General features: G+C 42.1%; 2 protein-coding genes across 2 annotated transcripts in view; both read left to right on the forward strand.

Moving 5' to 3' along the window:
- Positions 1-558: 558 nt before the first annotated feature.
- The window catches only part of LOC119168591 (putative phospholipase B-like 2), a 70,888-nt gene continuing 46,504 nt past the window's right edge, over positions 559-24,942 (forward strand). Inside the window, exons 1-3 of the mRNA XM_075867710.1 lie at positions 559-752; positions 12,668-12,914; positions 16,204-16,301. Of these exons, the coding sequence (XP_075723825.1) occupies positions 559-752; positions 12,668-12,914; positions 16,204-16,301 (539 nt within the window). The remainder of the gene's footprint in view (positions 753-12,667; positions 12,915-16,203; positions 16,302-24,942) is intronic.
- LOC142765333 (uncharacterized) lies at positions 18,907-23,236 on the forward strand. The gene is made up of 3 exons (XM_075866114.1): positions 18,907-19,245; positions 20,364-20,495; positions 22,392-23,236. Exons 1-3 carry the CDS (start codon positions 19,093-19,095, stop codon positions 22,671-22,673), a joined length of 567 nt encoding a protein of 188 aa, XP_075722229.1. The 5' UTR covers positions 18,907-19,092; the 3' UTR covers positions 22,674-23,236.

Consider the following 24,942-nt stretch of genomic DNA (forward strand, 5'->3'; position numbering starts at 1 on the left):
TGCGCCTTCCGCGCAGTTCTGGCGGTTTTTCGCGAACTCCTTTCATCGCGTATATTCTGACGACCAGTACCTCATAGCTGCTCCAGCAACTTTCAGCTAAAGCTTGCACTTCGGCACTTTTCTAAAAGAGACCGCAGTCAACTTGTCAAATCAGATACGTCTAATTTTGCGGTTGTTTCCTAAGCACTGTATGTGAAAAAGCTGTGTTTAATGACAATAAAGTAGTATCACTTGCGAACTCTCTAGCTTAAGATAGTCCAGCTAGTTATATTTGGTACCGTGAAGACGCGCGAAAATTATTTCAAAACTGATTTTCCGTGCTTTATGTGAGGGTCACATTTGCATTGTGGTTGGCTAATTTGCTATTCACACCGCCTCGTGTGCCTATTTGATATGGTATGATATGATATATGACCACCTTCACTTAACGTTTGTTAGCCTACAGACAAATGTGTCGTGGAGGAGCCTGGATTGACCTATTCTCTCATTATTACTGCCACGCCTTGCCTCACTCGCAGATACGCAATGAAACGGCATCACCTGCCTGCGGTGATAGCAATGACAATCTGGATAAGCTGCACGTTCATTGAGTCACAAGGAGAGGCACCCAAATTGGCATGGGTGTCTCTAGATAGCGCGTCTCAGAAGCTGCATATTTATGACGGTCGACCTCAAGATGCAGATTTCGCCGTTGACTCTCCTCAACTTCCCGTCGCATGGGGCACCTTCAAGAACGATATAAATGAAAGCGGGTATGTGAAGTATTCATGCAAGAGTTCCCATCTTATGTACTGTCTTAGTGATAAATATAATGGTAACATTACTACCAATTATTTGTTATTATTTTTAATAATTAGGGCCTATGTAGGTACATGACTTGAAGAACAGTGGGACTAGTAGCCTCTCTCCATGTCTTTCTTTCGTCGTCACGCTCCCTGTGTTGCCCACTTCTTGTTATTTTACACTCTAAATGTCTGCGCTAAGCTTTACCCATACGCATAAACCGCACATCGCTTCTTCCAGGCCGTGTTCTCAACCTTATTTCCTTTACCGCCCGCTGTAACCTCAGATAGTCAGCCGCAGTTGTGTAGCGGTTACTATACTCGCCTGCTAACACGAACGTAAGAAATGTGATTCCGGTCACAGCAGTTGCATTTCTATGGAGGTGAAATGCTAGAAGTCCACGTGCTGTGCGATTTCAGTGCATGTTAAAAAACACCAGATGATCGAAATTACCGGAACCCTCCGATGCAGTGTCACACATCATCATATCGTAGTTTTCGGAAGTTAAGCGCTAGGTATTACTGAAGCTCGGAACAAAAAGGCACTTTTGGTCGCAAGAATCCGTGTTTGAGTGCAGATATCAGACAACTGGGAGCGCTCTCTCGTTTGAACTGATGCGACCGCTTTCTTTCTGCAAGTGAACGTCCTGGGGTATTGGCTAATACTGTAGTATGTCGCTATAATTTAGTTGTACTGGAATACAGTGATAGTATTTTAGCGAGGTTAGCATTTCTGTACAGGCAGTATGAATGTCGCTCTGTTAAATGCTGGTAGAGGCCAAAGCCCCAGTGAAGTGGGTGGCCAAAGGTCTTAGCGACACCTAAAGAGGAATAACTCTTCACTCACACGACCATGTCCTTGCGGTATGCAGACTCAACTTTTTTGAGAGCTTGCGCGTAAGCCCTATTTTATTTCATATCACTGTCATTACCAACAAAATGCAGCTCGATTAGTGCAGCTATTCGTTGAACTGTTCGTTCCACTTGAGAGCTTTCCAGACAACCGTGAACGTGTCAGATAACGGACGAGCTGAATCTCTTAAGAATCTCAAGTCAATGCCACTCGTCTCATTACAATAAGTTATTCGTTCCAACTGATGTATATATGTGAAAAAAAATTGTGGCTGTTTCGCATGTGTATTTAACGCTTATAATACATAGGTCTAACCGCGGTGGTGTAGTGTTTACGGTTCTCGGCTGCCGACCCGGATGGCGTAGGTTTGATCAGGCTGCGGAGGTCACATTTCAATGCAGGCTGAACGGTAGAGGACCGTGTACTGTGCGATGTCAGCTTACGTTCCACACCATGTAATAATAATAATAATAATAATAATAATAATAATAATAATAATAATAATAATAATAATAATAATAATAATAATAATAATAATAATAATAATAATAATAATAATAATAATAATAATAATAATAATAATAATAATAATGCCGTTTGTAATTATTATTATTATTATTATTATTATTATTATTATTATTATTATTATTATTATTATTATTATTATAATTATTATCACAACGATACACAGTAGAGAAATCACCTGATTCCTCTACTGTGTGCCACATCAAATATCTTTGAGCTGGCTTATCATTATCACAACACGTTGTACTTTAGCCTGGATAATTCATTGATTCCTAATCAACATGGGTTTCTCCCTGGCCGCTCAACTACCACAAATATAGCTCATCTTATGACGCTCATCTCCCCTACTATTTCTCAGAGAGAACAGCTTGGCAGAGTTTACTGTGACCTGAGCAAGACTTTTGACGTAGTCAGCCACTCACTGATTCTGGTTCAACTTGCTCACTTTGGTGCTGACTAGTCGGTTGTGACTTTCCTGTATTCCTGGTCAATAGACCTTGTTATATTGCGGTAAAGGGCAAAACACAGGTTTTGTGCAAAGTGACTATTGGTGTCCCTTGAAGGTCGGTAGTAGGCCCACTCGTATATTTAATTTACGTTACGTTGTTTCTTGTGCAGTTTGTTAAACTCTTTCCTCTTGTATATCGATGACCTCAATTACAAATTCATACAGTCAGCCGCTGTAGCTTGCTGCAGTCAAATTTAAGTTCTTTCCCAGAATTGTGTAAAATCAATAACCTTTCCCTGAAAACGTAAAATACTAAATTCATGAGTATATCTCGCAAAACATCCACCATGTCATTTGCATGCTCTATCAATACCGTGTCGTTGTTTAAGGTTTATGAGATGATTGATATTGATGTCGTTTTTATAGCATGCAAATTTTTTCTGCTCACGTATAGCTATGCGAGGCCTTTCTTCTCTAGGCTGCCTTTGCTGAATCTCCTGCAGTCTTCTACATTTTTTACTCCACATTATGGCCTCGTCAACTTGAGTAGGTATATAAGATTTGGAATAACATTGCCAAGTACAGTAGTAACGCGATGAATTGAGTTCAAATAAAATTCCCTCACATCAGGAAGTGGATGATGATAAAGGAGCTTGTTCCAGAGACTAAATCCGGCAAACCATGAATCATCTGTGCCTATGCACAATCATCATCATATAAAGATGGTACACAAGAGTTATTGTGGTGTGATAGTATATACACGTCAGTGTTGTCGAATGGGCACCTCCATTGCATCCTAATGACATTCCAGGGAATTACAAGTTGTCGCAATTTTATTCTTTTCAATTGCTCGGAATGAAAAAAAAAACTTAACTCATTTCTCATTCCATGAATGCCCAGGCACGTCAATTCTATTCCTTCAATTGCACAACGTAGGAAAGGCATACCTTGATAGCCTTACGGAGCTAAAAATGGTTACCAATATAAAGCTAACGTTATAAGATGCATAAGAACTTCAAAAGTACGTTAAACACGTTAGCATGGTCGACGAATAGTAGCTTGGTGACTTATGTCGTGCAGCACAGCCACACTACTATTTCCCATAGGGGCAGTTCTCCCTCTACTTATGGTATTTTCATGTACGGTCAGCACAATCTAAAAAAAAGTTCGTAAATAGTTATCAACGCATGCATTTACTTGTATTTTGCAACTTTCGCTGCATCTCTTTACTATAGCGAGCAGCTAGTAAAGGTTGAAACATTTGCCGTTTCTAACCAGGAATGTTTTGGCCTTTTTCAACCAAGTAACTACTAAGCCACATACCTTTCAAGAACTCTCGTAAACACCACAGTATGTGGTGTTTACGAGAGTTCCTTCTAAAAGACTCTGTTTCTAAAAGACTCTGTTTAAAGATTCACTTTGGTTGATTTACTGTGTGTAAACAGTGTGTTGGGTGTGTAAACCTGTACTTGTATGTTGTATTGTTTCCTTTTTCCTTTTCTACGTGACTTGAGTGCCTAACATGTACTTTCTACTTGTACCATGCCCACCTGCTTGGACCTGTGAAGGTCGGCAGTGTGCATTAAAAAAAAAAGTATGTGTTTCAGTAATCGTGACACTGCCAAGAAAAATTTTCAACAATCCTAAATTAGTCGAATACTTAGGAACCAAAATTTTGTGTTATCGCGTTCATATGTGAGGACACACATATGTAGAAGGGCAGACGATGTGTACAAAACGTCCATTATTTATCTAAATTATATTGATATACACAGTGTGCTAATCTAAAGTAGCAGCATAAATAGCCTTCTAGCGGCTGCTACAGTATGCGATACCGGCGAAGTCTTGATATTTTATATGTGCATTTGCGTGTATGACCTCTTCTGTGCTTCGTTCATGCCTCTATGTATGTTCCTGTGATGCGTACTTGCCATGATAATTGCATGACGTAATTAGTGATCACTAATTAATCTACGTGGACAAATTCACTTTGCTTAATATGCTATATATGCTTCTGCAATTAAAATACCTTGATGTGGCTATGTACATGCACATATAAGCGCCGGTTAAATAAAAATTCAGTAATGTTTCAATAATTCGAGTCAATATTATACAAAAACTACTTTGCAAATTATCAAGTTTCACTAATCAATATTTTGAGCAAGTTTCACTAATCAATATTTTGCTACCTTCATTTACTAGGAGTTGAATAATTTTTGTGAGAAGTAAATGGTTTCTATTTAGTTGGCGAATTAGCAGGCCTTTTTTCTTACAGTGCACGTTTAAACGAATTACGTTTTAACATTGTTTAAGCCTAAATACGTTAACGCTAAAATTACGACTGAGCGAATCGTCGTGTAGGGATTCGTGGAGGCGCCGCCTTGGTGACCTAGGATCACCTGCTTTGGCTGGTTACCCGAAGCAATGCTTTCAAAAGTCTAGTCTATCTCTCTGTGGTTTATCTTGTAAAGCAGTTCATCGCACACACAATTCACACAATTCATCGTGTGCAAATGTGTGTTGCACTGACCTACACACGTTTGCAATAGTGTTTCAGGCAAAGTCGCCCATGTGTGTAGGTAGGCGGGACAGTATTGCAAAGAGGGTATGAGGGGCAGTATGTGTCGAGCCGGCACGCAAGCTAAAAGCTTGCAGCAGACACAAGGATCGCACCAGTGTCAACACACATCACAACGTAGAGAAGCGCTTTTTCGAATATGCGTCCGAGCCGCCGACAGCGGCAGAAGCAAAAACAAATGAAGGATAGGGAGACAGCAGGCGGCTGAGGCGATACCAAGAAGGGAAAAACAATCACGAGGTGTAATGTGCGTATGTCGCCACCGTAAAGTTCTGAAAGACAGATACCATGGCGCAGAGGCGTGGTAATGCGAAGAATGGACAAAAGCTTCGGAGAAACACAGTCTATATAAGAACAGAATTATAATAGGTGCGTCTTATAAATGTACCATGCTTCTAATGAGCCAATCCTTTTTACCATACTACTGTAATGTAAAATCTGTGGGTGGGACTCACTAATGTTTGAAGTTGGAAAAGCAGCACTTCGACGAGAATGTGTTCTATTTTCGGAAAAAGGCGTAATTTTATTCCCATTAAAATCCGCGGAAAATGCGCTTATGTTCATTCCCATTCTTTTCCTCCAAGTTTTGTCGCCATTCTATTCCCATTTTATACAGGGGACGCGACAATGTGGATTGATTCCGGATTCATTCCAATTCCAGGGGTGGCAACTCCGCAACACTGATACACGTTATATACCCAATGTTTTTTATTGTGATAGCAATAATATGGACACTCTCAGCTGGATTTTGCCGCTGGCGTCAGCGTCGCCGCCAGTCATTCTATCTATCTATCTATCTATCTATCTATCTATCTATCTATCTATCTATCTATCTATCTATCTATCTATCTATCTATCTATCTATCTATCTATCTATCTATCTATCTATCTATCTATCTATCTATCTATCTATCTATCTATCTATCTATCTATCTATCTATCTATCTATCTATCTATCTATCTATCTATCTATCTATCTATCTATCTATCTATCTATCTATCTATCTATCTATCTATATATATATATATATATATATATATATATATATATATATATATAAACGAAAAAAAATGCTCTATCATAATACTCCTGCGCACGAAATCGAACGTTCGACGTTTTGGTTGTGAGTGCATAGCGTTAGCCACTGAATCACGACGGAGCATCTCATTCAGCGTTCAAACGACAATCTATTTACATTTACCACTTATCGCTGGCAATGGCCATCTCGGTGGATCTGTAGTGTTTTGAGCTCTACAAGCCAGATGGCACAATGAGCGCACGTCGCCTAAGGTCCCTAGATGAAACAAGGTAGCGTCACTCATTGTTCTCGAGCCGTCCTCATCACTCTCTCGATTACTCCTCTTTTTTTCTCTGTCATCCGCGTCTGTAATTGGTGCATTACTTGCACGTGATCTTGCAAACGGCTGGTGGTGTTATTTATTATTACGCAAAAGGTTCAAAACGAGTACGCATGCGCATATGGCTCCAGCCGGATTCTCGCCGTGACCAAAGACAAAATTGTAGCCAGAACATAAACTGAAGAGGGGGAGCGTTTCGGTGTGCGCTAAGTCGACCAAGATTGTTTCGCCACGCTCGTTCAATGCAACATCTGCGTTTTTCAGCAATGCTGCGTTGCCGTAAACAACAGAAAATGGTTTAGCTCTCTTCAACTTACCTCGTGCTTTCCGAGATGAAGCGCACCATGAAGTGCAACTATGAACCATTTCACGCGAATGCTTTTGTGCAACTCCGTCAACGTATGTCGACGCGGATCTGCGAAGCGAGTTCACTTGTCGGTTTTTATTGAAACGCCAGGCGCGCGTCTAATGCGTGTCTAGTGCATGCCATTTGGTACAAATACATGTGGGTATGCACGTATACAGAACAGCTGTAGGTTGTAATCAACGCACCTTGAGAAACATTTCACTCTTGACCAGTTCCCGCTTGAGCCGAAACGCGCTGCTTCGAGACACCTCACCAGTAGAACTCTCACTTTTCAGGAAGTTCCCAGCACCGCATCAGAATCACTTCGCATCACGATTGTCCAAATGAGCACATTTAAAAAAAAATGTCATCGCAGTGCTGCTGGACGAGTGTTCGTACCAGTCTGGTTGTAGTTTTTTTTCTTGCGTGTGCACAAGCCGGTTGTAATCAATCGTCACAACATCACGCCCTGTGGCCACTTACAGGATCCAGCAAGAAGCACGTTCACTGTGTCACAGCACGAACAAAACACAATCGGAGAAGTGGACTAGTTAGAACTGGACGAAATACCACGGCCGTGGAACTAAAAAAAAAAGTACTACGCGAGACGCCATGGCTAGTGGTGTTAAGTATAGAACTGCCCAACGTTGCCGGTTGAGTAACGCACATCCCGCTTGCTCTTGTGTTGCGCCGTTTATGTTCATAAAGGTAACTGTTTAATCTACGTCTTATTTCGTTCCATTTTGTTTCATTCACATCTATTCACCGTAGCAACAGAACCCAAACATTCGCTTTTGGATGAAAGTTTTAAACCTTCTAGGGGGCGCTTCAGGCAAATAAGCGAGGAGGAAAAGGGAGGGTGTCGCTACCTTGGAAACTTGTTTCATCTAGGGACCTTAACGTCGCCAGATCGGCATCACGTGGTGGCGTGCGCTCTCGTCTCCCACGCGTACTTTACCCTGCAGAAAGGAGAGTGGTGGATGCTCAGGCGTACGCCCTTATTCTCGCAGAGCAAAGAATCGTACAGCTTGGGCTCTCACGGGAACTATTTTGTTGTAGTTACCGGGCGCACAAAGGTCACTGAACCGTCGCACAGTGGCTGTTTGCGAAAAGAGCGTGGTTTTCAGACATAGTAACAACTGATATGGTTATTCACGTTGATCTGTTCCTGTGAGTACGTTGTGTGCTTCATTTGAGCGTGAGAGACACAAGGCGCGTTTCGATATTCTTGCCGTTTTTCGCGTGACCGTTTTTCGCGTATCGCGTTGATTGCTTCGTCTTTCCGGCAAAGCTGTGACGTTGTTGAAGAGCCACGTCATGCAACCAGGTGCTAGCCCACAAGCATAATACCATCCGCTGTCTTGGACAGCAATTCTTCTACGCATCCGTTGTCTTGTCGTCATTTTATGGAGGGCTGTACCAGTGAATGCATAGCGTGCGACTCCTCGTTTGAGTAGAACACATATTGGGCTGTCAGTACAGTCGCCATTGTGGGCACTCAACAAGCTGCCACGCGCGACGCCTGGAGTGGCGTCGACCATGGCGTTCAAACCACTTCCGCCACTAGCATTTCGAACACGCGTCTGTTCCTTGCTCGCTGCTCATAGCGACGCACAGTAATCGTGGTACTCGCTCGCTGCGTGGAGCCAGTATGGAGCCTCACTCGCTACGTTCAGGCGAGCGAGCCCAGCCTGTAGGGTTACTCTATATACTGCCTTTATGAAGCAGAGTTGCGTCACTGATAGCACTCGTCGCTCGCGGCCCCATTTGCCCAGCGCGTTCACGTGCGCAAAAAAAAAAAAATGGCAGATTCCACATACAGTGGGAATCGGTGATATGCGAAACACGAATGAGAAATGTTGATATGTCACAACGTTACGAGGAGTAGGTAAATGATGCCGTACATGACTTCCATGTGATGATTATCATGTTTGGATGTGTCGTTTACCTTCGTAGTCTATTCACGTCACGTGATACCAAATTCAGTATATGTGGAGCTAGCAAAACGGCCACGAGCACGCTATAAGCATGGTATGTTGTCATGTCCTTGATATGTTGTCATGACATGATATGCATGGCAGGATTAGGTCTGCACCAGTCAGATATTTTGTCGTCCATTGACGTCCCGCAACACCAAGTTTGGTATATGTGGAGCTAGAAAAAGGGCCGCGAGTGCATCATGATGGACACAATATACCCATATGCAGAGTTCACGCCCGCGCACGCTGGGCACAGCGACGCTACTTTGGCAAAACGCGAGCAGTCTGACGCCAGGTGGGACCAGTGTCCGTCGGCGCGGCCCGACGGCCACCAGTGCGAAATGCTGCATTTCGCGCCGATGCGTTACCCAGGCAACACTGTGTCTCCCCCGTTTTATGACGGATGGACGCCGGACGCGCTGAAACGTGCGTGCGTCAAAGCTACGCAGTGCGGTGTGCGCCTGCGTGTATATGGCAGGACCGGCGCCTGGTGTAGCAAAGCCGGCGTGACGCAACAAAATGAACGCCGGCGAGCACGCGCACCGCTTCACATTGAAATGTCATGATTATCATGTTTGCACAAGTCACATACCTTCGTCATCCATTGGCGTCACGTAATACCAAATTTGGCATATGTGGAGCTAGCGAAACGGCCGCGAGTGCATCATCAGTGTAGCATGTAGTCATGTTGGTACATGACACGCATGTCGTGCTTATCATGTTTGGATGTGTCATATACCTATGTCGTCCGTTCGCGTCACGCAATACCGAGTTTGGTACATGTTTCGTGCAGCTGACAGAAGGGGTGGCTTTCTTGAATGATTATGGAGGTCTCAGGGGGCAACATGGCGGACATATGTGCAAATCTGCTACCTAAAGGTAGCATATACAGTCACTCCAGTCGCCTGAGTGGTGGCGCGCCATCTAGTGAGTACTTTTGAAACCAAAAGCACAACTGCGCCTATAGCGGGAGAAATGAGCACTAGCGTACACACCGGCGCAACCACGAGAGTGAACCCCCAAGCAAAAGGAGCAAGCTCCTCAAATCATGAGCATATACAACCATCGTTTTGCTAGAAATGGCTTTGAATCTCGTTCTAATACCGCAAGCTTATCATCATTGCCTTACCTTCCCTCCCGACGAAATCGCGCAGACCTGTTATTTCTTTACAAACTATTCACGGTATGATACCTTGCCCTTTGCTTCTGAGTTCTGTAAATTTTCGAAATCTGTGTAAATTATTCATAAAGAATTGACCATTTTATGTAACTGCCAACGTCTCGCAACACTCCGCCATTCACAAAATACAGTGTCTATGATGTTCACTTTCTTGGTCTTCATGGTTTTCATAGTCCACAGTCATTGTTTTTATATGAGCTTTGCACTGTCGCAATGTATATGTGCAATGTATATGTTCTTCCTTTTTCTGTTTTTGATGAAGCCTTCCGCAATGTTGTGTATATTTCGCATGAGTTTTCACTCCCAGTCTATTTGTCTCATTTTGTTATTTATTCTTCCCGTTTGGCGATAATTTTTTGCTGTCTGTGAGTATTCACTCTCTTTATTTGATTTCTTTGTCTTAAGGCTGTCTCTATTTAAACGTTTATTTATACTGCTTAATTTTTGCGTGCGCCTCCACAATGACATTATGGTTGTTCCTGGGCACGCTCGATGAGTAAGTAACAATAATAAATGTTAAAAAACCATATTAGTAATAATAACATATATATATTATTACTTATTATAATACCTTCTTTGAACACTCAACTGTTCACAAAACACAGAGTCTCTATTTTGTTAAATTTTATGACCTTGATGTTTAAGGGCCAACTTTTGTATAGTGGCACCTGTTCACCCCTCGTAGCCGTTGTAGTGTGTAACAAGTATAACATTTTGACCTCCAAGGTGGTGCCGGTGAGAGATTTCTTCTGTGAGTTGTTGAACAATAAAAGATAGTGCTCAATGTACATGCCAATGGCTGCTAATGGGGAATTAAAAACAGGAGCATTTGGCTTTTAGTTAACGCGCACGCAGCGATCCCCGTTAGTAGCCATTGGCATGTACATAGGGCACTATCTGACAAGAAAGGGTTGCTACGTTATACTCGCTGGGTGTAAACTCCTTGGTTTTAGAAAGGTTTAGCGAGCGTTGAGCTGCAGTGCCATGAATACAATGAACTAGTATATACAATGAACTAGAGGTGGTTAAAAGTGGGAAGTAGATACGAAGCGCAAGCCGTAAGAAAGTAAAAGCCGAATTCTCCTGTCTCTCATTTCCCCTTAGCAGCCATAGGCATGTACATTGATTACTACCTGACAGGAAAAGGTTGCTACGTCACAGGCACCCGACAGTGGACCAGAGGGCGTGACGAAGCTTCTTGGGCCGCCTCAGCATCGTTGGTACCAACCGCCAGGGATGCTAAGAAAATGAAACTCTCGCAGAACACAGTGACATGCTGAAGTGTCAGTGCCCTTTTTGGCACGTTTTCAAGAAACGCTGCCTGGGTGCTTACATAATCAGCCGTGACCTTCCTGCTCACAACTGAAAAAAGAGTGATATGCACGTGCAAATGCGATTTTGCTGCATCTACTCGCTAGAATACGCATTGGAAGACTCGGTATTGCTGCGCCTACTCGCTTGGCTGTGTGTTTTGGTGCTACAATCAGATCTCGTACTCGCTGGGCGTAACCTCGTTGGTTTTAGAAAGGTTTAGCAAGCGTTGGGTCGCAGTGCCATGAATACAGTGAACTAGCATATACCATGAACTAGAGGTTGTCAAAGGTGGGAAGGGGACCCGAAGCGCAAGCCGTAAGAAAGCGTGCGTGTGCCACCTCTAGTTTAGTATATGGAATGTCCGCTGGATAGCGGTGCTTCTATATGGGGAATATATGATGAAAAGATGCGAGATGGTGGTACTTGGAGTGTTGATTAGATGGACGAACGGATACACAGACAGATTCATGAATGGACGCATGAACGGACGCAGGGGCGGATGCATGGACGAACGCAGGGACGGAAGCACGAACAGATGCACGCACGGACGGGCGGATGGACGCATGGACGGTCACACAGAAGGACGCATGGACGGATGGAAGGAAGAACGAATTGACGGACGAATGCTTCGCCCCACTCTCCATCATTCACTCAGTGCATATGCTGCCAATTTTTGCACAGTCCCCTGTCGTCGTTTTTGTCTCAGCTCTGCACTGTCTCAAAATAGTTTTTAACAATCTACAGAGTCGTCTCTTTTCCGTCTTTCAGGAAGGTTTTTATGTAGTTGTATATATTCCCTTTATTTTTTACTTTCTTTCCACAGTTCTCAATTTGTGCTTTTCATTCTTTGCATTTTGCACAAATTTTTTTCTGTGTGTTTTGACTATTTATTAACTTTTGTTAAGAGTGTCTGTGTTGCATTGTTGTTTGTACTGTTTGATTTTTGAGTGTGTCTGCAGAAAGACCTCATGGTTGCTCCAGGACACTTTAAATAAATTATTGATTGATTGATTGACTAAATTACGTAGACTTGAAAAGGACCACTCAGTTGACCGAGGGATCTCTAAAAGTTTTTTTGTGAGTTTTTGGTGGGTGGTATTTCGGCGACCCTGAAAGTACAGTGTCATGTTTAGGACTAAACATATCTGTGATTGGTAATGTTAGAATGCATCACGTAGGTAGAAACGCTAAATATGAGTGAAAAATATATATGTTGAATTTCCTTCATAAATTGCGTGCATCTCCAACATATAACAGCGTCTATCAGAAATATAACGTAATGCTGTTTCACTTCTATTTGTAGATGGGCGTTTTTGCAAATTGAGACGAACGAGCGCGCGAAGGACGACGCTCAAGCCTATGCAGCCGGAGCTCTGGAGGCGTACCTTACGCGGCAACTGATCGAGTACCACTGGACAAACATGTTCGGAGGCTACTGCGAGAGCCAGCCGCAGCACTGCCGCAAACTGGACCAGTTTTTCGCCGAAAACAACAAATACTCACAACAGCACCAGGATCACCGCAAGCACAACGAGCCATTTTGGCACATGGTGAAGCATCCAGCACTACACATAACAATATACAAAGTCGCTTGCAGACGCTCGAAAAGCTTGGCGTTTACTTTGTTTGGTGGGGCGATGTACCAATCTTGAAATCCAATGACAGGTACATGTCGAGTTTTTCTGCTTCGTAAGGAGCAGTCGCATTAGAATGGCAGATGAGGAACATGAATTGTGTGTTTCAACGGCATCATAAGAGCAGCCGCAGAGAAAGGATCGGTCTGTGCAGCGAAAAATCTTGCGACACTGAAATCAGCGGATTATGTTTGTCGTTCGTGCTTCTTAGAAACGCATGTTATCTAAGTTAAGTTGATCGAAGTCGCCAGACTTGAAATAAAATGCGCTGAACAGAGAATCTCAAGCATGCTTACGACAACAAAATACAGCCTTCTGCCGCCCCAACTGGAAATATCTCGCACAAATAACGCACACTTCTTCAAACATTCAGTGTCAAGAATTGCAGTGAAACAGCTATTTTAGATCTGCTTTCTATGAATGACGTCATCGCGGGAAAATGTTATTTTGTTTCAGCACCTAGGCACCCCATAATATGGGGCAGCTACAGTGCCAAATAAAATATAGCTGAATAAAATATGCCCGTTGGTACTTTATAAATATGTATAGAGGGTGTTTGAAATATCCCGATGAGAGAGTTAAAAAAAGAGAACAGCGTTACGCGAAGCAAACCTCATGCATATTGGTCCCAGTACAGTACTATGGGCGCAGAAAAAGTTTTATTATCGAGGTCTCACTAACAAGTTAAGTTGATATTTTTTACTCGAGTAGTACTCACTTATCAAAACGTCAGTGAGTCATTTGTATGCACCCTCAGAGTCATCTATCTCACTGCACTATTTTTAAGAAGATAATATTTATGTGTCGATTTTCTCTCTTGGCAGATCAACCAAATACATCTATCAGACCTTTCGAAGTAGTCAACAGGTGTAGGGCAGTCAACCTAAACAGATATACATTAGAGAGAATTCAATGAGTCTTAAATAAACGAACGAAGCGTCATACCAGTGAAGAAAAAGCTGGGTGCAGCCGAAGTACAGATATTTGCGCTAAGAGGCAATTAATCAAGTTAGCGTCACCACCAAAATGGAGACGACACCTGAAGTTGCTGATGAGTTCTGCAGCGATCTCTATTGTAGTCAGATCAATCAAGATGGTAAAGTAAAGAGTAGAAGTGGACAGTTCGTCGGTAACGCCAAGGCAAGTACAGAACGCCTGATATGGTAATGCGAAGAAGCCGAACCAGTTAGTAGGGTCTGGTTACCTCAATATTTTAAAAGACGAGCTAGAAAAACTGGCTGCCTTGTAAGAAAAGTTATCTTCGTGATGAGGGTACTGGGATTTTGGAAAAGTTTAAACATCATCGTTATCCATAAGAACGAAGACGAGACGTCAAGGACACGAAAAATTACAGGCTGATTAGCCTTCTGCGAATTGTGTGCAATATATTGGCAAATGTAAGGGTTATTAAATTGAGACTGCTTTAGATTGCTGTCACCCTAACAACCAAGAATGAGTGTGTACAGGGCACTCTAAAAAGAATAATTTTTGCTCTACCAATGAGAATTGCAAATAAGTGTGCGAAAAAAAAACCAAACTTTTTATAACCTTCAAAAATCACGAGAAAGCATTTGATTCAGCGGAACGCTCATTTGTCACGCAGGCACTTCGGCATCAGTTAGTCGACGAGCCATATATAAAAATACTGCAACAAATCTACAGTGACTCCACAGCCACGACAGTAATGCATAAGTAGGGCTACGAAATTCAAATGCAAAAGGGGGAAAGGCAGGCTGATGGGATTTCCTTAAATATGTTTACCGCGTACTTAAAGCAGCTTTTCGGGGTCCTAAATTGGGAAACGTTAGGGATTACAATTAATGGAGCGTACCTTAGTAATAGCTGGTTAACTCTCGACATTACGCTGACGTAGAACTCAAAGGACGAAAATAACGAAACAAGTTTATATTTAAGGGTTTGTTTTCTTGGTGTCATTGTCTGTTTCAATAATCAAGAGTCGAAATGCAAAATATCATCGCTGAATTCGACAATAGAATTAGAATGGTAGGTGTGAAAATTAACATGCAGAAAACTGGGGTAAACTGAAGCAATGTCCTACAGTTACGGAAGAGAACAAAGCTTTGCGATAGGTAGTGAGGTACCGAATCTGGCTAAATAGTACGTCTGCGCAGGACAGGGAGTTGACTTATTTGTAGGATTCACCGTCGCAAATCCACCATATAAATATGAGAGACGCCGAAGTGGAGGGCTTCGGAAATTTCGGCCACCTGGTGTTCTTTAATGTGCAAATAAATCTGAGCACATGGGCCTACAGCATTTCCGCCTCCATCAAGAATGCAGCCGACGCAGCCAGGATTTCATCCCGGGACTTCAAGAACAGGTAGTGGTCAAGGACACGAACAGTGAGACTTAAGTCACTAGAAGGAATATAATAGGATAGAGAGCATGTGGCAAGCAGTTTCCTTTCACAGATGGCATTGACCCCAGTCCTTCAAAGGAATGGCATGTAACAGCTGCATCTTTCCTGTACTTACTTGCAAAAGAAAGACCTGGAAGCTTAGTAAGAGTGTTCAACTTGAAATGAAGATGATGCAGTGAACATTAGAAAGAAATAGGAAAGATGTCTTCTAAAGGTACAATAAGAAAGCAGTGTTGGGGAGAAAACAAATGGGTGTTAAGGATATCTCAGTCGAAATCAAAAAGAAACGGGCAAGGCCAGGACATGTAGCGTGTGAACAAGATAACCGCTGGTTATTAAGAGCTACCGACTTGAGTCCATGAGAAGGCAGCACGTGAGGGGGACACGAAAAGTTGAGTAGGGGGATGAGATTGGCAGTTTGCTGCGACAGTGCGGTTGCTTCGAATTCACGGTCCGGTCAACTAGAGAAACATAGCACAGTGCCACGCAGTGAGCGTAGTGAGGCTGGCAATTATTAGCACACGTTTTTGCAGGGCGGGGAAAGTGGGGGGAAGTGTACACGTAACATTAAGTATGGTCGGCTATGATTTTAATATAGGAGTACGTGCAAGCACTGCTGTCGGTGACACTAAGGTTTCATCGTACGCGTGACCACTGTGGTTATTGAGTGTTCTGAAAAATAATGCCGCATTTTTTTTGCTTTGTGTTGGTCCATCTTCCCAGCAATAAAAAAGAGAATATTGTATGTTTGACTACACACAACTCAAGAAGCTGATGTGCCACTCACAGTATGCTTTTCAACTATTTCGCACTTTTCAAACGCAGGTCCATCTACAAATGAAGCAATTGGCGGGTCTCAACGATGAGTTAGAAAACAACGCTTTAGACTATTCGAACAAGCTGACGGGCATCCCGAGAGTTCAGTAAGTGGATCGTTTTTTCTAATAGGTCAAGTTTTTGTTTCTTCTACAGAATTCTGTATTTTTATTACCCCGCCGTGGTGGTCTAGTGCCTAAGGCATTCGCGTCTGATCCGCAGGTCGTGGTATCGAAACTCAGCTGCGGCGGCTGCATTTACGGTGAAGGCCAGAATAATGTAGGTCCGTGTGCTCAGATTTGGATGCACGTTGAAGGACCCCAGATGATCAACATTTCCGGAGCCTGCCACTACGGCATCTCTCACATTCATATGGTTTTGGGACGTTAAATCCCACACGCTATTATCACTATTATTAACTTTATATTTTTATTGCCTACAGCAACACAAGCTATATGCTTCAGTGCAAATTGCTTTTTTATCTGTTAAATTTTAGTCTTCTTTTGCGCGAAACTTAATATTGTCATGGGGTCGTGAGGTAGACAAAAGAAGCAGAGTGTGGGCCGATAATTAAACTGTTTATTCGGTTGCACCTGAGGCCTGTCAAAGAAGAGTCAAATTACAGCGGTACACACTGGCACTGGTAGCAGCGAACTAACCGTCAGCCGTCGATTAACTTATCTCTGGTTGTGGCGCAAGCACTAGAATAAACTAGAATGTTTGCGCCTTGCACCCAATTGTAACAGAACGATCTACAATAATCACCAACCTTCTCGAACAATGAGGCCAAAATTTCACTGAGCATTGCTGACAGGCTTTGTGGGTGAAAACCGAATGAAGCAAAATTGAAAACAAGAAACGCGCGTGGAAATACTGACTTGAGCAGTCCCTTTAGCAGGATCGAATGTTGGCTTAGTGCAACGGTAAACAAGCCTGACATTTATTTTTTTTTAGTTGAAAGAAAGGCATTAATTGCATAACAGCAAATACAGATAAAGAATGAAGCAATATGATTTGTTGAGAATTATCTTCTTTTAGAACTCAGAACCGACAAATATTACAGCTTCTCTGTACACAGTAAAATTTTTTACACCCTTATAGGTGTAAAAAGGGTGTTATCGCAATTTACACCTTTTTTTCAAAATTTCACACCCTTTTTTCTTTCGGAACACCCTACAAGAAGGGTGTACAGACAAAAAGGGTGTTGTTGAACAAGATGAAGGGTGTTAAGGGAAGGACTTAAGGGTGTACCCGTGCCACACGGGCACAGAAAATGACATTCGGTATATATAGCGAAGACACGTGCACTCAGTTCCCGAATGACATTTTTTCTCGGCGTTGCTGTTATGTCCAAAGCGAATGACATTTGACTTGATGATTTCGATCGCACCACCTTCCTAGTGAGCATTGGGTGAGTATATATAGCAATAAAAAATAAACAAGCGTTTACAAGCTTCATACACATCCAATGATAATTGAAAGAATAAATAAGCATATTACACTGCCGTTAGCTTTCGTTCATTAGTTTCTTTCACGACGTTGCAACCAACCATGGCAACTTAAGCCAAAGCTAGTCAGATCCACAGCATAAAAAGGAAATGGCGCCTGGCGCATTTATTTTACATTGCATATATACCAGCTGAAGAGAAGTTTTAAGCAGTTGTTTGAGTGATTGGTGTAAATAAGATACGCGAAAAGTTTCCTTCTAGTCGAATCAAATGTCGTTTTATATTTCTCAATCAAATGAGTCCTGGCGATGACATTAGAGGACGAACGGCATTTGGGCGATTGCGATTTCGTTCATCCGTGATGTGGCACCACGCGAATGGCCTTCAATCTGAAAGCATTATAGGAGATAAATGCCATTTTTTCTGCCCGTGTGGCACGAGTATTAAATGCATCCATGCTTACATATTAAAAAGACTTGAGTGGAGCAAAGTGTATGTTGTACAGCATTTTTTAAGATTATGGTGTCATCGACACCACACAAACAAGGAAATCCTTTATAAAGCCATTGTCACAACGTTATTTTTTCTAATATCTTTATTTTCATATGAAAAGATCATGATATACACTTTTTGCTTCGCAGAAAACTGTACAAGAACAATCAAGAAAATGCACAAAAAATGAACACACACTCGCAAAGGTTCAACATGTGTGTAAATATTTTTATATTGACATGTGGAACAAATTTGGTATCGAAAGAAGGAGAGGTACTTTTGAAATAATTTTTCTACAAACGACACTCAAACGACATTCCGGAAAGTTCAAAAGGCTCAAATTCAACAGCCACGACGAGCGCACGCCGTTCTCACGCGTTACTCGAATATAGGATGTGCTTGATCAAGAAGGAGACGCCGCCATTACCACTTCCTTTCGGGAGCGCTGTTAGCACGACGACGGCTGCTGGCCCTTCTTTTTTACTTCTTTCTCCGGCGGCCGTGGCAGGGCACAGCGCCTTCGGGAAGAGGGGATGAAAGATGTAAGGAGACGAGAGAGAAAGAGTGGCAGCGTCTTTGGAAGGTTACGTTCGCTTGCAAGTGACGACTCCAGCAGCAAACGCGTCAGAGAGGTCGTGTCCATGTAAGCATGGTTTACCCCCTGTCCCTCTCCGCCCCCTCAAATTCAACGTAGAGAAGCGAGCGCGGAGGGAGATACCATTGCATATAGAAGGTGTGATGCTTCCGCACTTTCTTGGCATCTCTTTCCACACCCGCAAGCTTTCACTCCTCCGTCAGTACTCGTGAGTGCGCGCCATTTTGATAACTGCGCCGTTGAAAACGTGACTATCTGCGCCGTTCGCAGAGTGCTGAAGCGTTTGAATAGTATTTGGCGTGCATTTTCTTCACTCGCGCTGAGGACTTTGGAACGTCAATTTTGTGCGCTGCGTCATCCGAGATGCCGCCGATCCGTTGTCTGCTGACTGTACCGCACATTCAGATAAAGCGGACGTACCACTTGGAAGAAGGTTCCGTGGTCGCCCTCAAACATGCGATTGCCACATGTCCTGTCCTTGGGTCGCAAGTTCAACTGTCTTGCAGCAACTTTCAGGTAAGTGACTGCTTATTTGTTCAACTGTGTATTTGTTGAGAGCGATAAGTGCTTTTAATCGTCGTTGAAAGCTGAGGCCCGTTTTTTTTTTTTTTTTGCTGCGAGTTTGCGTAGTTTCTTATTTAAAGGCTGGGGATGTGTGCTTCTGTACTATTGTTAGTGGGGTCCGGTTTGCCGAAACAGTGTTGCTAAGAGGAAAACTAAGCGTGCAAGTTTTTGTATTATTTTACAACTCATGCGTTTTTATTGTCTGCCTCATACATGTGTACGCGTGCCCGAATTGACAGTATGTCGAAAGGCAACTACATGTTTCGCGTATCGACATCGTAGCTAGGCCTCACTGAAGGCTTGTCAATGGTCGCAAGCCTTGTGTTCACGTTCTGACCGCATTAACCTCTCCTTGATGTAATTTAACTCACCCCTCCCACACACCACAACAAAAAAAAAAAACGTGTTGATACTCGAGATAACATTGGCTGCGATGTGGCCGAACGAGTTCGCCGTGCACTTTTGAACTTAGTTCGCTGAGCATGCGGCTGAACTACACTCGCTTCAACAAAGTTCGTTGATTTTGAACGGTTGGCAGCGCACACCACTTTTCATAGAATGCACAAATAAAGCATGAGAACGTAGTGAGGCGCTTGCTTTAATATTTTCAAGAATGTCACTTTTGTTCTTATCGTACACAAACCTGTGTTATCGTCGATCTAGAGTGTATTGTAAGTTGGAGCGCTCTCGAGTGTTTTGTATTGTTGAATTAACATATATAGCGTGTATGATGCGAGTTGTGGAGTTGTCTCAAGTGTACGTGAGGAGAATTGCATAGTGAGGGGATTAGTCGAAAATTTATTTCGAGTAAAGATGCCTATGCGTACCTGCGTGCGTGTTTGTGTGCGCGTGCGCGCGTGTGTGTGTGTGTGTGTGTGTGTGTGTGTGTGTGTGTGTGTGTGTGTGTGTGTGTGTGTGTGTGTGCGCAAGGCATTCCGGAGGCCGTGTCTCCAACAGGCCATGCGTGCTGGCAGCTGAGCCGTGTCTTCGCGATCTAGGAACATACAGTAGCGAACAAACCCTCATACATCTTTTTCAGTTCATTGACAATATACGGGGTTGGTTTGCAGGTAATGGATCCTCTGTTCAATGAACTTGTCGACCTCGCTACTGAAGACAGCATACCCGATATGTCGAAAATCGTTCTTATGGCACAGCAAGAAAGTAGCGGGAATGAAGCGCCGTCATGTTCATCGTCACAGGTAAATTTTCTGAGTTTTACGTTCTTATTGTTTAATATTATTAAGATTAAATGCTCTTTTATAAATATTTAAATTATCAGTTATTTAGTTTTGATGATCAGTTGCAACTGTTGGCGCGAGTGATTTTTGGCAGCGAGAGCAAAACGGCACGAAATGTCTGAGTTTGTTATCAGCTGATGTCATTCTAGAAGTCCGATGTTAAGTCCTAACGCCTGATGCTCTTCTCTAGATTAGTTATCGAATATGGTACAAATCCTTTGCGGATGTTACGATCTAGCTGCTTTTTAAGTTTTACCGGCTTATGTTGATTTGAGTACATTTTGTTGGAATATTACTTACGGCTAGGGACACGTATGCTGTGGGTGAAAGAGGAAGTGTGATTGTGAGCAGCAAAGCAGGGGGACTTGAGTCAAGCGCAGTGTTTCTTCGCGGAAGGTGCGGGTGAAATCGGTGTTGTGGAATAGCAGGGAATGAATTAATAAATTTTGAAGTATTTTATTTGAAGTATTATTTAAATTAAAAAAATTGTATTGAAGAAATTGTTTTATTATCTGCGCTTTTCGCACGCTGGCATGCAAGGCCCTGGTTATGTTTTTTTTTTTTGCGTGCGACACAAACTTGCGTGCACTCACGCAATTTTAGGAGGGTGCCTTTTTTTAACCATTGCAGTTTTTTTAAAATAAAAAGTCTATGATACGCTGGTTCCTGTCGTTTTCGCACAAACTAGATGGCGAAGCGAAAATAACTTTCTGCAGCTAAAATGACGACCACGTGACAAATTTAAAACTGTTCAATTAGCATTTTAATTTTGGGCTTTAGTGCCGTATATATCAAAGTTCTAGTGGGAAATCATAAGTAATCGCACCTGGCCGGCACGAAGCACAGCATAATACCGAAATGACCCGTGGAGCGGAAATGGTGAAACTTAAATGGAATGGTGCGCCAAAGCAGAATCTGGTCGTAAAAAGTCTGCAAACATCTTAAAATACCCAAGTAGACAGCTTATCATTTGTCTAAGATGGGTGGTCCTGATATTTTCCGTTCTGAAAATATAAAAAGGCTAAAAAAACATTTCACTTCTCTGCAAAAAGAAATGGCAAAGTGTCTGCGCCAGAGGTTTATTCTTAGACAGGGGAAAAGTTTCATTGCAGTTTTCTTGTGCACAGTGCATAAATAGTACGAGAGAGCGTGTACCAGTTCATGGAAATGCCGATTTTTGCTTGCACTACCAGGTGCAATGAAAAGCTTAAACCAGCTCTGCCGTTATTATTGTAAAATACCTACCACCTCGTCATTGCAATGTATGAATACCAACTTGCCGCTGCCCTCTATGCTATGCATTGTATCTCAATATTGTATATTGTGCATTCCCACCCCTGAAACTGCCCGCGAGGGCTTACAGTAATATAATAAATGATGGCAGTGTGAGCTATAGCAATAGGTTTACAGTTTCTAGAATGTGTTGTGAAAGACTGGCGTGTATTTAAATATCTCCATGCTATAAGCAATATCTAGTACATTTACTGACCAAAGTAATAAAAGATGGAGCTCTCAATTATCGTAACACTGCAACTTTACGAAATACAGCTTATTAAGTTGCCCTTGCTATGTTATTACTCACTACTCACCAACAGCTAGCGAAGTACCATTGAACAACACTGCCAATGGCGTGCAGCGGAGTTCATTTTGTCAGATGCATTATATTGTTTTAATCTCCCAGTTAAACCATAGTTATGCTGCACACATTGAAATTGTTGTTAATGATAGATATCACATCTGTAATGCTAAAACACAAGTTGTGTCTTTTAAAGTGCTCTAAACCTGTTTTTTAAACTGTACAGAATTTGAAGTAAGCCACTCAGCGAAGTCTTATGCATTTTCACTTTGCCTATACAGGACGACATGCCAGCAACGCCATGTGTATCTTATAATGGGGCCGTCCTTGAAGATGCAGAGTTTTTCTGGCTGATGGTAGACCAGACAAAGTGTTTTCAAGTGACTAATGCAGAGGAAGGACTTGTCGCAATTATGTGTGCAAACTGGTTGTTCAATGTTCAATATGCTTGTAAAGCGTTCAACACCCTTGTCGTCCTCGAAAGATTTTTTCTTGAGCTCGAAAAGACAACACCAAGATCTGTTGTTGCGAAGTTCTTAAACATTGTCGTAAAATTCACATAGTCATATGATAATGCCATATGGTAATGTTCTTGCACATTTGCCTTACTGCATATTTTTTATGTTTGATTGTATTAGTGATTGAAAATTTATTGATTATTATTGCCGTTTTTAGTGCCGCATTAATTTATTTTGCATTCGCTTCACAAGTCGTGCATGTTTCTCCTTTTGCATAGCCGGGCACACATGCTGTCAAATAACCCATGGTCATTGAACTTTTTAGTTATTACCATATTACATTCCTGCAAGACAGAACTATTGTGCAATAGTTTTTGCTGCTTGTTTGCTAATCTAAATAAGATTACACTGCCTTGGTTATGGTCAGATTAGATTATGTGGGCCATTATGATATAAGGCACATTGCAAGAAGCATGTGTAAAATTTTGAAATAAATGTAAATAATTTAGAGAAAAACTGCCTTGTGGTACTTGTTCTTGATATTTAGTCTGCACAAATCCATATTTATTTCTAGAATGCATCAAAAACAGATTTCTTTAAAAGTGAGAGTGATGCGCATCTACATAGCACTGTTGTTTTTATATATGCACAATATTTTTAACTTGGTAAGACTGAACCTTGATTTAGCCATGCCAGGTTTAACTGCAAATTAAGTTGCTGAAATATGTGTATTCTCTGCATCCTGTAATAGACAGGCACACTGCTTTGAGTACTATATATATTAGCATGTGCCGTGCATACATGTGCCGTGCATACCCGTTAGTGCTCTGTGGAAGTCGATATATAGCCATGGATATTCGTGCACATATATATTGACTTCACCCTGCCCTGAAGCGGAACACTGCAGCGCACGCCTATCGATATAGCAGAGGGTGCACACTTTTCCAACACCCTTGAAAAAGGGTGTTCCAGTTCAAAACACCCTAACACCCCAATTTTCATTTTGCTCGACACCCTTCGTCTAAGGTGTTCACATAACACCCTTTCAGTAGGGTGTATCTGAAAACACCCATAGGGTGTTCCTCTGGCGACAAGCCAGTTTACACCCTTAAGGGTGTAAAAAAATTTACTGTGTAGAATTTAGCGAATTCTATTGTGAGAGACGGTGCTCATAACTGAACTTTGATATTGTCATCCACAAATATGTCAACTGTAAAATGCAATTTCCAAGCTAATACCTGCCTTCTCTCGTTCTATTATGAAAAAAAAATGGGTGAAGTGGAGAATATTTTGTCCATTAAGGCTCGGATGATATTGCACTCCCCAACGAGCCGCGATCACACCCATAACTAGAGCTAAACCAACATGCTTTTTCAATCAATCAGACAAAGGAGAGCCAGCTTCACTTCATGGAGACTGATGAAGCGGAGAAGCATGGTGATGGTCCTTTCTTCAGGGTCTGGTTAACGCATCGCTATCGTATGTTAACACGATAGCGTTTAAGAGCTCGTTTCGATAGAATTCCTGTGTCGGTGTCGGAGTAAGCATCGATCTCGGGTAGCTTGCGTCGCAAGCAAGTTTTCTACCACAGAGCCATGCCTCTTCTAGGAAATACACTGAAAAATAACTTCCTCTGCTTGTAAATGCAGTGAAAGTAACTTGCATGTTTTACACACCAACGCATCCTGTACACATGCTTCACCATGCAACATGTAATATCGCAGTAATAAGGCGTAGCACAACCATACACTGCGATCGGGATTCAGAGCATTATCATGAATTTATGGTTTAAAGCGGGCCACCAACTACAAAAGGCACACACTTTACTGCGCTTTCTCCCTTAAAGGTAAATGCTACTCGAAGACACTTTTTTAAAATTATCACCCTAAAGCAATGAAACTTGACCTGTTTATGGAACTTAGTATGCTGATTTCAAATACATAATTATTTTCATTGCAAGTTGCATAAATTTCAGCTCTGTGACATAACAAAGTGATAACCTTAACCCTTATGCCTCCCCTCTTTTCATCCCTAAACTTCCGTAATTATTTACCATTCATAGTTCATAATGTTTTTTAATAAAGCGTGCAATGCAAATAACTAATTAGGAAGCACATAAAAATATGTAATAGGCGCGAAAAATAATAGGCGTACAAAAGTACATATTTCACCTACGTACAATTTTTCATTATATAAGAAATATTAAAATTTAAGAGAGATAATTGCATTTGTAGTACTTTGAAAAAAATTCAGAAAACGAGTTTCAAAGTTAAAAGTGACTTTTTATTTATGAAAGATGTCATTTAATGCAATGAAATTTGCACACCAAAAAGAACGACCCCTCTTGTAGTGGCCATTCTCACTAAAATACGTC

Source organism: Rhipicephalus microplus, chromosome 6 (genome assembly GCF_043290135.1).
Source record: "Rhipicephalus microplus isolate Deutch F79 chromosome 6, USDA_Rmic, whole genome shotgun sequence".
NCBI classification, from domain to species: domain Eukaryota; kingdom Metazoa; phylum Arthropoda; class Arachnida; order Ixodida; family Ixodidae; genus Rhipicephalus; species Rhipicephalus microplus.

What these genes read in the sequence shown, in the direction of transcription:
- LOC142765333 (XM_075866114.1), top strand. Translation starts at nt 19,093, where the DNA reads ATGCCGCCGATCCGTTGTCTGCTGACTGTACCGCACATTCAGATAAAG. An exon ending in TGTCTTGCAGCAACTTTCAG is followed by an intron (nt 19,246 to 20,363) that starts GTAAGTGACTGC and finishes GTTGGTTTGCAG; the next exon opens with GTAATGGATCCTCTGTTCAA. An exon ending in CGTCATGTTCATCGTCACAG is followed by an intron (nt 20,496 to 22,391) that starts GTAAATTTTCTG and finishes TTGCCTATACAG; the next exon opens with GACGACATGCCAGCAACGCC.